This window comes from Leptonychotes weddellii, chromosome 9 (assembly GCF_054177405.1).
Source record: "Leptonychotes weddellii isolate Sample4059 chromosome 9, ASM5417740v2, whole genome shotgun sequence".
NCBI lineage: Eukaryota > Metazoa > Chordata > Mammalia > Carnivora > Phocidae > Leptonychotes > Leptonychotes weddellii.
In genome coordinates this window covers 29946401-29962116 of record NC_138377.1, presented here as the reverse complement: position 1 = coordinate 29962116, position 15716 = coordinate 29946401, and the positions used below count along the sequence as shown (strand labels likewise).

The 15716-nt window shown below is 43.0% G+C and overlaps 4 protein-coding genes across 15 annotated transcripts in view; 3 read left to right on the top strand and 1 right to left on the bottom strand.

The window, feature by feature from the left end:
- PLEKHH1 (pleckstrin homology, MyTH4 and FERM domain containing H1) overlaps positions 1-3701 on the top strand; it is a 49198-nt gene extending 45497 nt beyond the window's left edge. For 2 of the 4 annotated variants that reach the window (XM_081829417.1, XM_081829416.1), the window contains exons 27-29: positions 54-140; positions 447-593; positions 1554-3701. In XM_081829417.1, the coding sequence (XP_081685543.1) occupies positions 54-140; positions 447-593; positions 1554-1715 (396 nt within the window). In that variant the 3' untranslated portion in view covers positions 1716-3701. Of the gene's footprint in view, positions 1-53; positions 141-189; positions 594-1553 lie in introns of those variants that run through there. The other 2 variants (XM_081829418.1, XM_081829419.1) reach the window with 2 other exon arrangements.
- Positions 1-15716, top strand: part of RAD51B (RAD51 paralog B) — a 780046-nt gene that overhangs the window by 13323 nt on the left and 751007 nt on the right. The gene's annotated exons all lie outside the window — the stretch shown is intronic.
- LOC115942756 (uncharacterized) overlaps positions 1-15716 on the top strand; it is a 300514-nt gene that overhangs the window by 152502 nt on the left and 132296 nt on the right. The window lies entirely within an intron of this gene.
- Positions 2791-10799, bottom strand: PIGH (phosphatidylinositol glycan anchor biosynthesis class H). Its single transcript, XM_006738605.3, has 4 exons — positions 10534-10799; positions 6263-6472; positions 5703-5786; positions 2791-4365 (listed from the first exon to the last, which is right to left on the bottom strand). The coding sequence occupies exons 1-4, from the start codon at positions 10711-10713 to the stop codon at positions 4273-4275; spliced, it is 567 nt and encodes a 188-aa protein (XP_006738668.1). The 5' UTR covers positions 10714-10799; the 3' UTR covers positions 2791-4272.

Here is a 15716-nt window from a genome sequence, read left to right as displayed (position 1 = left end):
GTGGAGCATCCCTAGCTGTGGATATGTCTGATGGGATTTTCCTGTTTCCCTAGCCTGCACAGAGGTCTTCCAAGGAGAGCACTCTGGTGTGGATTGCTGTGAATGAGGATGGTGTCAGCATCCTGGACCACAACACTATGGTACGAAAGAGTAAGGGCTGGTTCTCTGACCCTTCCTTCTCCTGAACAGTGCCATTTCTTCTCCTCTGTAGACTCAAAGGCCTGAGCTAAGTGACCATGGTTTCCCTACCCACCCCACCCAAGCCTTGATGTCCTCTAGTCTAGACACGGCTTATCGACATTCAAGATGTAGATCTCCACATTAGGACCACTTCCAGGTTCTCCCTTTCTGGTCAAGGCTGCCCGTGCCTGGCAGAGACGGGGTGCTGGTTCAGCTCAGGAGGCAGCTGGGAAGTCTCCCCAGAACTGACTGGCTTCTTCTTGCAGCAAGTGCACATCACTTACCCCTACTCTTCAGTAATGACCTTCGGCGGCTGCCGGGATGACTTCATGCTTGTGATTAGATCCATTCCAGACCAGAGCTCTGCAAAAGGCCACATTGAGAAGTTGCTCTTCCGGATGGCTGCTCCCAAGGTGGGTCTGACAGCTGCTAAACCATGTTACTTGGATCTCTCTGGTCTGAGGAGGTGGGCTTGAAGTGAAGGGAGGAAGCTGGGTTATGACCATACCCTAGAAGGGCCCTGTCCCAGGTAAAACTTTGGTCTTGTCTATAATCAGTCCTCCAAAGGGTTCAGGTTGGGTAGCAGCTCAGTAGCCACTGCCGAGCTGACGGGTGAGGGGCCGGCTGGGAGGGCGCGCGCTCTGGTCCAGGTGCTCCCGTGGTGCTCTCAGCCCCTGCAGCCCGGCACTGCACAGGCTGGAGGCGGGTGCCCACTTGCTCCCCACTTGCTCCTCTTGCAGCCGACCCAGGGGCTAGGGCGGCCAGCTTCCTCCTCTGCGTGCTCTCTTCTCCTGCCTTCTGCCAGCACCGCTCCCCAAGCGGGACGGTCTCCACGTGCTCCCCCTTCCTTACAGTCTTAAAGTCCATCCCAGAGACCTCTTCTGCTTTAAGGCCTCTGTATCCTGCTCAGTGCAGGAGATACAGACTAGCAAAAACAACAAAGACTCCAAAACCCAAGTTCTGATCTAGTTCCTGACTCCCTTCTGAGAGTAAGTGGAAACCCTGCTGTTTTAATCCTAAAATTGGAGTTTCCCCGACCTCCTCCTTTTAATACCACCCCTGCCAAAGGAGAGGATATAGACACTTCCTCCAGGGAGGCCCGCTTCCCTGGCCTGGAGATGACCAGAGCAGAATATCGCCTCTCCTGTTCTCAGGAGGGTACTGTGTGTCAGTGGCCCTTCAGACCAATAGGCACCCATTTCCCTGGGCCTCTGAACCTTACAGAAATGATCCCGACATTTTCTCCCAGGTATTTTTACGAGGTAAGAAACTGAAGCCCAGGACGGTTATGCACCCAGTGTAGCAGCTAGTATGTGAGAAAGCCAGGATTCAAGCCAAGGCCAGTTCAATTCCTTTGTTTCTGTTGTCTCAAGATTGCAGAGGCTACGTTCATCATGGCCAGCTACATGAACCATTGCTCTGCAACTGTGAAGCCCCCCACCAACCCACCTGCTGCCCACCAGCTATGGGAACTGGACGGACAACAGTTCTTTGCTTCTGTTCCCTGTGCTGCCAGAGGGCCAACGTTGCTGTGAATGTTTCTCCTACCCCCGCCCCCCCCGCCGAACCTGGTGCCTCTGGGATTAGAGATCTGTATCCTGGGATATGACACTACTGTGATGGGCCTGACAGCCCTCCCCCAACCCCACCCTGTTCTATGAAATGTGTATTTCAGTGTCCATGAAGCCTTTACTCTCTAGGTGCCTTGTTTCAGGGCCCAACTTTTAAAAATCCAGACCCAGTATAGAAACCACTTTTTTTCACCAGAATACTGAGCTCTGGATGCTGCCCGATTCTAGACACAGACTGGGATGGTCCACTGTTACTGGTTACTGAGGGCATCGGTGCTGTAAATCAAGGCTTTCTGCACTGATACTCTCAGGGAGGGCTAGTATCTTTTATATTGTACATGGTCTTTATGTGGGGATTTATACTTGAAGTTTTCCCAACATCCCTGAACAAGATAGGACTAAAATTTCCAATTCACCTGAACTGTGACAAAAGCCTGGAACTCCCTAAAACTGGACTTCCATTCCCAGATGGGAAAGGTATTGGCAGGGCTGGAGAAAAAGGAACAGACTCACCTTTTCCCTTCCCCACTGCAAATGAGTAGGCATTGGCAGTGCCCCTCTGGGGCAGCAGCTCCTGTCTTTACAGGACAAGGAAAAGGCACTATCCCTGCTGAGATGGAAGCTGTTCTCCCTCACACTGGACTGTCAGCCCAGCTGGGTACAAGCAAGGGCAGGGGGTAAGTCCAACATGACCTCTCCCTGTCTCATTCTAACGACTAGACAGGGCTCAGTGAAGGCTGTGCTTCCTACTGTAGAATGGGTGATCGTCACTTGTTTCCTTGTTCTTTGAAAGACCAAGCAAATGCACTGGTTTCTGCTGCTTTGTGAGGCCACCAAAGATGAGTCAGAAACAGAATCCAGTCTTGCTCCTCAAGACTTCTGGCGAACTTCCGCTGGGAATTAGTCCAAAGGCAGAAGGCACATAGGCTAAGAGCATCCTGGTGATACAAATATCCCCCCATCCCCAACTAAGACCTTATGTTGAGTGCGGAGATGATCTTTGTCTCCACCCACCCCTAACAGAAAAAAAGACGAAGAGTTCATTATACTCTGATTTTCCAGCATTGGAGAAACAGAGTTTTATTTCATAGCTCTAAGGCAGTCTGAGCATTTGTCAATAACGTGCTGAAAACTGTATGGGTTTAGCAGCAGCATCTAAGAACCAAGCCTTTGACTTCAACAAAGTGTGTGTGTGTTGCACGCTGCAAGAACTTCAAGGCTGGAACTAGTTTATCTGAACACCTCAGCTACTGTAGGCTTCCCCTCTCTCACCCTTTAAACTGACAAGTGTGATAAAAAAAAAAAAAGCACATGAGAGTGTCTGCCTCTTTTAAATGAACTTGACTTTGCAAGGCTGGAAATTTTATAGCCATCTCCCATTTTTGCTGCTGCCTTTCCCCCAGGATTTGGGAACTAGCTGAGACATTTCTACCTCGAACAAGTCAAACATCACATGTACCACAGGCTCCGAATAACCCCTACTGGGCTGGTGTAAAAGGCAGGAATTACAGCTCTAGTTTGTAATACCCTGAGTGTCTCTGAAGCCCATGAGGATAATATTATCTACCTGGGAGTTAAAAAAAAAAATTAGGATCCCAAGGAAAAAGCAAGCAAGGATGGAGCTGTGTTCACACTGAACTTATGGGTCAAGCTATTTCCCCCACCCTATCTCCCTCCCAGCCCTTCAGGAATCCTCCCGTAGTTTATTAATTTTACCAGAAGAAACTGCCTTATAATCAAAGACTTCTACAGTTTGTGTGTTTATCCTTCTTTAACATGTCTGGAAACCAAAGCTGAATTTCTCTCCAGCCTTTCATGTCGCCCCTCTTGGCAAAAAATGTTTTTGAAACCATAGACAATGCTGAGTAACAGTAGAGTATTAATGTGCTTGACATCCATGGCTGAAATGTGCCATGTTCGTGTTGTCAATAAAAAGCAGCTGTCTGTGAACCAGGCAATTATTGTGTATGTTTTGGAAGGAGATCGGTTTATTAAGACAGTCATCATAAATTAACCCTGTACAGAACACAGGAGCAAGGTGGACAGAGACTAGTCTTTTGTAGGACATTTCTTCCTACTCACCAGAACCTGAAGGGCTTGACTTTTATACAGGGGTACTGCGTAGTTGGAAATTATGTTTCTTAAGAGATCTGATGTCAGTTTCCCATTGCCTTGCACCACAAATCTCTACAAAATGTAAACCTGAATGTGCTTAGCAATTTCACAAAGTGCTCTTTGTCAACGTTACTTTTGACATATCGCTTAAGGTCTCCCCTCAATTGATAAAGTAGGCAAAACCTTACAAGGGGATCACTAAAACAGACATAAATACTTTGCTCAACATCACACAATGAGTTAGGTTCCCAGTCACCTGCTCTATGGCTCTGAGATCCACTGCATCCATACTGGTTCCTAGGACTATGTCCACCTGATGGTTTAGAATACAGAAAATAAACCAGCCACTATGGCTTAGGAGTCATCTCCCATGGAAGACAGTACTGGCCTTCTGAAATGCTGGGACTCATGGACTTGCTGATGTGGCTTTCTGGTGTGCCAGGATCTCCTGGCAGCTCCTGTACACTTCAATCAAGCAGTCCAGGCGGGGCTTGGCACTCTGAATTCCAAAGGGAAGAAATGCAGAGTCAAGATGAACATAAGAGAGAGCTTAGCAGTGCTGCATCCATGTGCAACCTCAATCTCTCCCCACAGCAGGGGGTCTAGATGGCTCAGGTATGAGCTCAAAGAGGCAGAAGTTCAGGCCACACAGCACCTTACTGGCTAAGAAAGCAAGAGGAATAACAACAGACAGACCCTTTTGGAAATGTCACAAGCTGTGAAACAGTCTGCAAGGACAAGGAGGGCAATTTAATATGTAAATATTGAAAAGTATTTTGCACAATGAAATGTGATACAACCAAAATTAAAAGAAAAGTCACAGAATGGGAAAAATATATGTGGAAAGCATATTTAATACAAGTTCGTTATCCAAAATATATAAGTTGTTACAAATGCATAATCAATATCTAGATTCTACTTGACTAACAGAGGAGATGGATAGTTTAAAACAAAGGAAACACGGATAGGTAATTCAAGGAAACATGAAAAATCTCTTTGTCATTTAAGGAGCAATTTAGTAACTTTAAATTCCTTTACCTACATACTAAAGGAAATAAATAACTAAACCTGCTGTTTTAGCCAAGACTGTAGAAAAACAAGTACAAATTCCAAAAAGTATGGTAAAGTAGTCCAATCTCTGGAGCCAAATCTCAAACTGTAAAAATCTATGAAACTGTTCATAAACATTAATATAATTTTAAACTGTAATGCAAAAGAATTTTAGCTTAGCAGCCTTAAATCCTTTGTGAGAAAAGGAAGGGCAGTAAGACACAGTTAACTATATACATAAACACTTTATATACTTATAATCCTGTTTGTGTAAGTATTTTTTGTAAGAGCAAGACAAAAAATAACCTGGAGATGATTTCAAAAGCTAGCAGTAGAGTGGCTAAATGAACTGATACTCAACATGATAACTATTTAAAATGATAAGTATAATGGACTCTGTAGATGCATGAAAATATGTATATTAGATTTAAAAAGCAAGACATAAATTGGGTATAACAGTATGTGTAGATCAATGACATCAATGTAAAATCTTATACTGGCAGACTAACAAAGTAGATGAATGGTGATTTATAAGCAGAAATTGCTATTTTTTTCTCTAAAATTTGGATAAATTTGTAGTATTTCTGAAAGCCTGTATTTGCTTCAGAAAGAAACTTTTGAAATCACTAATTCTCACTAAAAATAGCTGTCAGGTGTCCTCAAATAATCTTGACAAGAAGAATTTACATTCCTACTGAACCGAAGTAGCAGGAGAAATGCAGAGAACGGAGAAAGGTAACAGATTTTTTTTGGAGAAAAAACTTTAGACAACTGTTCTGTGCTCACCTGGAAGACAGGTACTACTTGGGATATCCCATGTGGTTCCACTGGATCCTCCAATAAAATGCAAAGGTAGTAAATCACCTTCTGCTGTAAGAAAATAAACCAAATAGAGATCTAAGTGAAACTTATTTTCTTTTTCTTCAAGGGAGGCTAAAAACTTTTTTATAAATGGTTATCTCTAAGTAGTAGAACACTTGATTGCTTTTGAAGTGAGGGAAAAGTATATTCTCATTCTTTAAATGAAAAACGATGAAACGTCAGCAGCAACAACACTAAGAGATGATTTTGAAGCTGGGCTAAAAAATAAAGTCAAAATGCTAACTTACGATCTATGAAAGCCTGCTAAATCTCTATACAAACAAAGGACTGTATCTTTCCAATATAAGTTTCACTTTCATGGTTTATGGACATGCCATCCAAAAAGGAAACACTACAATACTGGAACAGAATCTTCAAGTTTAATTCTGTAACATCAAGGTATTAAGACTCAGTTTAGATCCAGGCCAAGGCCATGGGCTATCTCCTCCAGAGAAACCTGTAATACTTACTACTTAACTACTTACCATGTAAATAGCCTCATTAATGACCACATCCTTCACCTTGCCCATCTCTATGAAGGTAGTGCTTTCTTTGCCTGAGGCATAGGATGAAGTCATCTGGATGCCAAGGGAGTCAATGATTAACAGAGTCTCCTGATCAATCTTGACAAAATGGAGGTAACCAAGCAGGCCTAAGAGGGTGATGAAGATGGCAGCAGAGAGTATCATGCTGTTCTGAAGAGAGAGCCAGACACAGGCGGTAAGGTCACCAAATGGTCCTCTGCACAGATCTCTGTTATTTAACTGGTCCACTCTAGGCAGTGTGGAAAAAAGCCTGTGTTCTACTGTGAGTTGAAAAGATGGAAGGAACATGCATGGAGGAAGAGGAAATCACTTTTATTTCAACTCTGTAATGCTATGAAAGCATACGATGAAATACATCCAGACAGCAAATGGATAGGTGTGGGAGGAGAACCTCCATCACCAAAATAGTATCTACCATCACACCACTCTCAGAGGTTTTTCTTCCAAAACTGAAACTTAAGGACTCAGACCTTTTCCTCTCATGCTCCATCAGCAGATGCAAAATTAGACAGAATAATAAAATGCTTAGCACAGTGTAGCTGATAGTACTCAATAGCTACTCCTCCTTCCTAATAGAACTTGGAATCATGATTGGTTCCCACTCCTGCCAATGATTGCTTTAGAAATGAACACATGACATAACTCTGGCCAATGGGATGTGAGGGGAAGTCGGCTGAAGGGGCCTCTGGAAAACGGAAGTCCATCTTAAAAAGAGATCTAAGAAAAGGTCCCTTCCTCTTGGGGTTGGATGCCTGGAACTACTATGGAACCATGCTACTCTGACAGACCATGCAGAAAGCCAGGTCGAGGACGAGTACACCAATGGTGGAGGAGCAGTAACATGAAAAGAATCAAAAGGCCCTTAAGAGCCTCTTATGACCTCAAGAGCCCTCCTACCTCCTGACTCCTTTTGTTAAATAATAAAGATCATATCATTTGGAGCTCTTTTAGTTCTTTTGGGTTGTGACTAACTGATGTGTTAAGGCTGATGGAGTAGCTGAAATGACTAACTTACGTGTTAAGGGCTCAAAAGGTATTTATTCCTTTGATTCTAAGACACATTTACAATCTTTTAACATTTCTGAAGTTGAATGTGTTTTTCTATTGATGTATTTTCTTTTTACGTACCATTATTTTCTCCCCCCCCCGCCAAAAGCTATTTAGAAGGATGGGACAGAAAAAAATCACTGATGACCTAGAAACGAAACAGATTCAGTAATTTATGAATGTCATTCCTTGATGGCAGGAAGTATCTATTCTTTATTACTGACAAGATGCCCTCTTTGACCTAACCCTAATCACACTCTTCTAAACCATCATCCTTGGTGTCCATCCTTGTTGGGCCTGCATTGCCCAGCAAATTGTACCAAGAATCTTGCTAAGTCAGTTGAGAGAGAACCCTTGGCATCTGATAACCTTGGCCTGCCTTTATCAAGAATCATGTCAAGTTAGCCAGAATCCCCCTTTACCCCTGATGTTTCCTTTTAGTCATTTTCCATCCACTGACAACCCCACTGTGCTCTTTGGCTATAAATTCCTACTTGTCCTTGCTGTATTCAGAATTGAGCCCAATTCTGCACTGAGGTCACTCTTTTCTTCTACTGCAATAGTTTCTGAATAAAATCTGTTTTTACTGCTTTAACTACTGACTGCCCCTGGTGTTCCTTGAAAATACTTTTCTACTTCATTCTACCTAACACAACAGTAAGTGTTGGATCAAGAGTGTTTGGGCCTGTGATCTATTTTTGTCTGGTCCACCCTGAGCTAAGAATGGTTTTTACACTTAAAAGAGTTGTTTAAAAAAGAAAGAAAAAGAAACAAAAGACTATGAGACAGAGACCTGTAAAGCTTAAAACATGTACTATTTGGACTTTTAAAGATAAAGTTTGCTGACCTCTGTGCTAGGTAATTACTTGTTGATTAATGAATGGAGAATGGAAAAATCTATGTACTGGGTCTCTGATGATCCAGAAATATCTACTTTGAGTTAATTAAATGCCTAGTATCTAGTACAGTGTCTGGTTCATAGTCTGAACTGAATAAGCACTATGGAAGAATAGAGAGAAATAAAATTCAGTCCTGGCCCTTACAGATGTGTAAGAGGCAAAATTAATACATATAAAGTATTTTTGGAGAATACTATGAAACTGACTGTAAGTGCCTAAGAAAGGATTAAAAGAGAAAGAGAGAGCAAGAAAGAGACATCAAAGCACACAGGATATCCCATGAAGACTTCTAAGGAAGAAGGATTTCACTGGTACAGAAGAGGTGGTGGTTACTGACAGATATACTTAGTTGAGAAAAGGAAGGGGGAAAAGCATTCCAGATTGGAATAAATAAGGCAATAACCTGCAATTTTAATAGAACTGTGAATTCAAAAACCAGAAGGAAAGAAGGGATAAAGAACAGTAAAAGTGAGGGGATTTCATTCATATCAGCTTTTTAATAAGGTAATCCCTGCCCAAAACTTCATTACCACCTGCATTCTTTTTTTTTTTTTTTAAAGATTCTATTTATTTGACAGAGACACAGCGAGAGAGGGGACACAAGCAGGGGCAGAGGGAGAGGGAGAAGCAGGCTTCCCGCTGAGCAGGGAGCCCGATGCAGGACTTGATCCCAGAACCCTGGGACCACGACCAGAGCCGAAGGCAGACATTCAACGACTAAGCCACCCAGGCGCCCTCACCTGCATTCTTTACACTTCATTTTTTTGTCTGAAATTCTAACAATTCAATATTCATTGGGGCTGAAATTAAGCCACATGTTTTTATGAATTCCTTCATTTCTTCTCACTCCTGAGAGTCATTACTCTGACAAAATAGTTTTGAACACAAAGATATGAAACTTTGGTACACAGAGCCCTCAAGAAGTGTTGCAGTGGAGTTTAAGGAAGATAAGGCTACTGAGTCGTGGACGCTTGATGGAGGTAAGTGGGACATACCAGGACGAGAGACAGTACAAAAAGGAGCTGGCATAAAAACAAACTTCTATTTAAAAATTTTGCCTAAGCGAACTCTCCCCTAAGAGGAGACAGTATAGTGGAAAAGAAAGGGTTTCAGAGTCAGACAGCCCTGGGTTTGAAACCCAAGTATGCCGTTTACTAGCTTTGTGACTTTAGGTAAGTTATTACTCTGTCTAAGCCTTAGTTTTCTTCTAAGGTTGAAGTAAGGCAGTCGGGGCATTTAATTAGGATCTGTTCCCTCCCCCTCACATGGCCAGAACGCAGGCTAGTATTAAACTCAACTACATTATAAATTAAATCTTTTTAGGGGGAAGGAGGAGGACTGTCCTGGCAACTTAACCATTTCAACTGACTTTTGAACAAACTTTTAGACAGTTTAGTACAAATTAGGGCAGTCTTAATTCTGCATATATCTACACCAAATTTCCACGCTTTGATGGTAAAAACGCCAATGAATGCATTAAATGAAAACAAGATCCAAATTATAGAAATAAATAGCCCTAGCTCTGGTCGGATCACTCCTGGAATAATAATATTCAATTTAGGCACTACATATGAAACTAAACTCATCCTGAAAAGGACAATTAGGATGACTCCTTTTGAGGGCTGTCACAAAGCTACCGCACGGGACCCTCGTGATACCGTGACGCTGGCATGGCAGAGAGCAATTCCATTTTAGACGTGCGGAAACCGAGGCTCAGAAAATAGGAATGAGCCTGGAAAGTGAGCACAGAAACAACTTATCTCCAAAACTTCACAGTTCTTTAGAAAGTATTTGAAGTTGGGGAAAGGGGGGTGGGGAGTGGGCAGACTGCCTTGAAAAACATTAGGAAGAACTATCAAGCTCATGCCGTGAAGGCAAAGGCAGTTTCTGTAAGACTACATAAAGTACCGTTAGCAGTGATTCCTCTAAGGAGTGGAAGTGATGGATGAGGACGATCCACTTAATAGTTCTCTGAGCTCTTGGAACTGAATTACTGTGAGCGTGTACTACGTGGAGCACAGGCAAGTTAAAGCCTTAGGCTGTTGTTACAGGGCTAAAAGTACGCTGGGTGGAACCGCAGAGCACCACCCATGAGAGGGATAAAGTACAGGTGTAAAAACTTCACAGCTGTCCAGCGGCGGAACCAGCTAGTTCCCGCCCTCCGACTCAACAACAGGAGGTCCGGGCTCGACCCTCTGACTCCAAAGACCCTTCCAAACCCCAGCCCCCGACTCGGACCGCGGGAAGGGGCCGACTGGCCATTACCTCGCAGAGGGTGAAGAGTCCGTAGGCCGCTAGCCACACGGCGCAGGTGACAGCGGTGAGCGAGCGCAACGAAAGCCGAGGGCAGCTGAGGCAGAACTCCCGGCAGGACGGGGAGTAGTAGCGGCGCTGCAGGGCCAGGCGGCCACCGCAAATATCCGAGAAGCTCCGCTCGTCCTCCATGGCCGGGCCGCCTCCTCCCCGCCGGGCCGGGCCGCTCTAGTCCGCCCGCCAGCGTCCTCTCGCCGGCTCTGGACCCACTTCCGGGGAGCGGCGTCGGCCCCACCTCGCCCCGCCCCACGCTCCGCGCAGCCGCAGTTCCGCGTCGAGAGTTGTGGCTCGGGTCTTCGGGCTTGTTTTCCGCTCCCTGGCTCGGCCTGGTTTCTGCGATTGTCCGACTACTCCAGAGCCTCGCAGGGGGCTAACTCAGCCGGCCGATTAAAACCGCTGTTAACGCGCTTTCCCTCGGCAAACCGTTTTCTATTTCTAAGCCAGAGTACGCCCCGAGGAGACAGTCCACAGGTATACGCTCATTCCATTCATTCATTCATTCATTCATTCATTCATTCCTGGGCCAGGTAGTTTTAGATGCTGAGGATACAGCGCTGACCAATATTGAAGGTCTCTGCCTTCAAGTAGCGTCGTTCTTAGAGAAACAATATGGAAATAACTTCAGGGAGTGCTGCTGGCAATAATATGACGGGCAGGGCTGGCTTGGGGACTTGCAATAGGGCAGTCAGGAAAGTGTCTGTGAGGAGCTGCACGGATGAGGAGCCAGACTGGTCGGGGAGAGCTCTGGAGGAGGAATTTGCCAGGTTGGAGGACCAGGAAAGGCAAAGCCCCCGAGGCTGGAACAAGGTTGACTTACTGGAGGAGTCAAGAGGCTGACAAAAAGAAACTGCATCTGGAAGTTGGGGAGGTAGGTGCGGGGCTCAGATCCTAGAGGGTCTTGTAGGGCCTGGTAAGAAGTTTGGATTTCACTGGCTGGGAGTTCTCTCTTCCCAACCGCTGCGTGGAGCACTGAGTAGACAGATGAGTCCTGGCTAGGAGGTTAGTAAGAGAGGAAGATGCACAGGGTGTGGATAATAAAATTACTAAACTCATGAGTAATAGCCTGTGGGTTTTTCCTCTTCTTCTTTTTTTTTTTTTTTAACTTTGGATGTGGCCTAAGAGTGGATTGTGGCCTGTTAGAGTTATGGTGCTTCAGCCCTGAGGCAGCATCATGTATTAAAGAATTGATCCCTCTGTCTATAAAGATAAATGGCATAACAGTCTCAGCAGCTTTAAGTTTCTGATGAAAGTCAGGTTCCATTTTTCCATCTTCATCCAGGATTTTGTTTCCTTTTTTCCCCCTAAAGGATAGTCTTCAAGTATTGCTGTTTTTCCAATTTTATTTCTATACCCTGAATCTTACCAAGCAATAAATAACACGTGATGTCTTTTAAAATTACAAAAGTGATGTTTGCTTATTGTGGAAAATTTGAAAAATACAGAAAAGAAGAAAAATTTAAGCCACCCATATTTCCACCACTCAGAGAAACACTGTCTATGTTTTGGGGGAACCTCCAGTCCTAGAGTTCTTAACCTGAACTCCATGGATAAAATCAGAAGTTTATCTTTAGTTTCATTAACTTCTAATTGAAATTTAACCTTTTTTTTTTGGTTATGAATGCAGGCAGCAAACCAATTAGTATTAGCAATACTTGTCACTCTGATAGAAAGCACAAATATTTTCATTTCACGATAACTGTTATCTCAAAATGTCATTTCCATTCATCACTACTTCAAAATTGCAGTAATTATTAGACCTCCCCTTCTATATCTTATTAATCTGTCAATAGAGACACATACAACACATATTAAAAATATTTTGATAACTGTATTTTAATTCAGTTGTTTTTTAAATCCTATGTATTGTATTCATTTTAAAAAACATAGTGATAAAGTTTACCAGACTTACAGAGGGTCTGTGGCACAAAAAAGATTAAGAATCTGTGCGGGTTCAGAAGGTTCATAACTGTAGATCATTGAAAGAAAAAAGATACCTAATGTACTTAATTTTGAATATTAAATGATTAGGGATAAATCATGTGGTAATGTAATTCCAAAATCCTTATAACTCCTTTGCTCTGTCAGATCACAATGTCATCTTAACTCTGTTCTGCATTTGAGACCTCAGTAGAAATTGAAACCTGTGTATTTGCCATTTAGCTAGATGCCATCTGGGACATGAAGTGATAAGTTCTCATGACCATGACCGACTAAAAAGAGCAAGGAGGGAGGGGCGACCTGGCTGGCTCAGTCAGAAGAGTATGTGACTCTTGATCTTGGAGTTGTGAGTTCAAGCCCCATATTGGGTGCAGAGATTACTAAAAGAAAATAAATAAGCTTTAAAATAAGAGCAAGAAGTGTTGATTTAGCTCTAAATGTTGGATTTCAGGGGCCCCTGGGTGGCTCAGTTAGTTAAGCCACTGCCTTCGGCTCAGGTCATAATCCCACGGTCCGGGGATTGAGCCCTGCATCAGGCTCCCTGCTCGGCGGGAAGCCTGCTTCTCCCTCTCCCACTCTCCCTGCTTGTGTTCCCTCTCTCTCTGTCTGTCTCTGTCCATTAAATAAATAAATAAATAAATAAATAATAAATGTTGGATTTCAAAGTATTAATAAGCCTCAGCAAAGAAGGGCAGCTGATGAAAAGACTTACCAATTAGCAAGTTTCTCCAAGAAAGTTTACTATCTTTTTGCAGGGTCATAATACCCTAATGAATTCCATTGTGGAGAAGCAAAGAAAGGAAGCTTGAGAAACATGTGTACTCTGTATTTGTCAAGATACCCTGTTATTTTTAAAAACAAAACAAAACAAAAACACAATTTCAGAGGCTGAACACAAGTGTTTATTTATTATCTCTCTGTTCCACGTGGATGCTTGTGGTCAGATGACTTAGAATTTCTGCCAAGAGGTAATTTGGAGACCCAGGCTTCTTCCAGATAGTGGCTTCATGATCCCTTGGGACCTCATCCTGCTTCTCTCCATTTGATCCTCTGTATCTGGCCTACAGATGAGGGGCAAGAATGGAGGATCATGCATGGGAGGGTTTTATGGCCAAGCCTTTCACCCTCATTCCAGTGGCCAGAATTTATTGACTTGTCTATACCAAACTTCAAAGGAGGCTGGGAAACATGGTTTATCGGTATGCCCAGAGGGGAGAGAGAAGTGATTTGGTAAGAACAACTACTAGCCAGTCTTTGCTATACTTTCCAGAGTACTGGCTACAAGAAACAAAATATATTTGAGTGAATTGAGCATTATGGTCACAGTACACAGAACTAATCTGACTTTTAGTAAGATGGGTACTTATTTCTACTAGTGAAGTTATTCTTGGAATCTGAGTATCTATGAACATGAATAGTAAGTAAAAAAAATCTGATCGAGGTGCCTGGGTGGCTCAGTCGGTTAAGCAGCCAACTCTTGATTTTGACTCTGGTCATGAACTCGGGGTCCTGGGATCGAGCCCTGTGTTGGGCTCCACGCTAAGTGGGGAGTCTGCTTGAGATTCTCTCTCCCTCTCCCTCTGCCCTTCCCACTTGTGCTCTCTCTAAAATAAATAAATCTTTTTAAAAAATAAAATAAAGAATTTTTTTTTTAAGATTTTAATTCATTTATTAGAGAGAGAGAGACAGCGAGAGAAGGAACACAAGCAGGGGGAGTGAGAGAGGGAGAAGCAGGCTTCCCGCGGAGCAGGGAGCCCGATGTGGGGCTTGATCCCAGGACCCTGGGATCATGACCCGAGCCGAAGGCAGATGCTCAGCGACTGAGCCACCAAGGCGCCCCTAAAATAAATAAATCTTAAAAAAAAAAAAAGAAAAAATCTGATGAAACAATTCAGTTAACTTTTTATTTTTATGGCCCATGCTGGGTTCTTAAAACCCTTCTATAGAACCTTCTTTTTTAGTATTTGCTTGCACTTAAGGATTGAGTAGTTGTTCTAAGAATACTGTCTCATACTGTAGTTTTTATTATATTTATTATTTTATGATAAAGCATTAATGATTGCTGCTATTATGTCAACTGAGAGTAGGTCTCCTTCTACTTAGGACCACTTACCAATTGGGGAGAAAAAGCAAAGGCCCATATAAGTAAAAAATTCCAAATAAATAAGGTTAATAAAAGGATAAGTATTGTCCATTATATCTCAGTTTTATAAAAAGCCAATGAAAAGAACTTATAAAACTTGTTGCAGTTTAGTAAAGTTGATTGAGAAAATAATTTCCTTTGCATTAAAAAAAAAGATAAGTGTAACACATTTCATCTTTCTGGTTGGGGTATATCACCCTCCTGGTGTGTGGATGTGTTCACCAACCTGGAAGCTCTCCAGACCTCATGCTTTGGGGATTTTCATGGAGGTTTCATCATGTAGGCACAATGGATCATTAACCCCTTTTCCAGCACCTCTCCCCTCTCTGGAAAGTGGGGGATGAATCCCAAGCTTCTAATCATGTCTTGGTCTTTCTGGTGAGCAGCCCCCACCCAGGAACCCACCAAGAATCACCTCATTAGAACAAAAGACCCTGCTGTCATCCAGGAAATTCCAAGGGATTTAGGAACTCTGTGTCAAGAACCAGGGTCAAAGACCAAACACTAGAACAAAAGATGCTCTAGTGTTCTTAGGAAATTACAAGGGTTTGAGAAGCCCTGTGCCAGGAACTGAGGGCAGAGACCAATGTACCTATTTTCTGTGATCTCACAAAAACTTATCACAGTCTACTGACTTCAGTGATTTATTGGTTCGAGTGAAGTGTAGAAACCTTACCTCTGTTTACCCTCCCCCATTTATAATTGCCTAATATTTCCTCAGATTCATCGAGAACCCCATCAGACAGTGACCTAATTTTCATTTCAACCATCAAACATAATTTAGGAAACTCAAGAGGAGAAAGAAAGTCTATTATGTTTATTCATATTTTTGCTCTTTTCATTGTTTTTTCTTCCTTCTTAATGTTCCAAGATTCCTTCTTTTGTCATTGGCTTTCTGCTCAGAGAACTTCCTTTACCCATTCTTTCAAGATAGGTCTGTTGGTGACAAATTCTCTTAGTTTTCTCTCATCTGAGATTGTCTTGAGTTCCCCTTCATTTGTGGAGGATATTTTCCCTGGATATAGAATTCTTGGTTGACAGTTTTCTTTCTTTC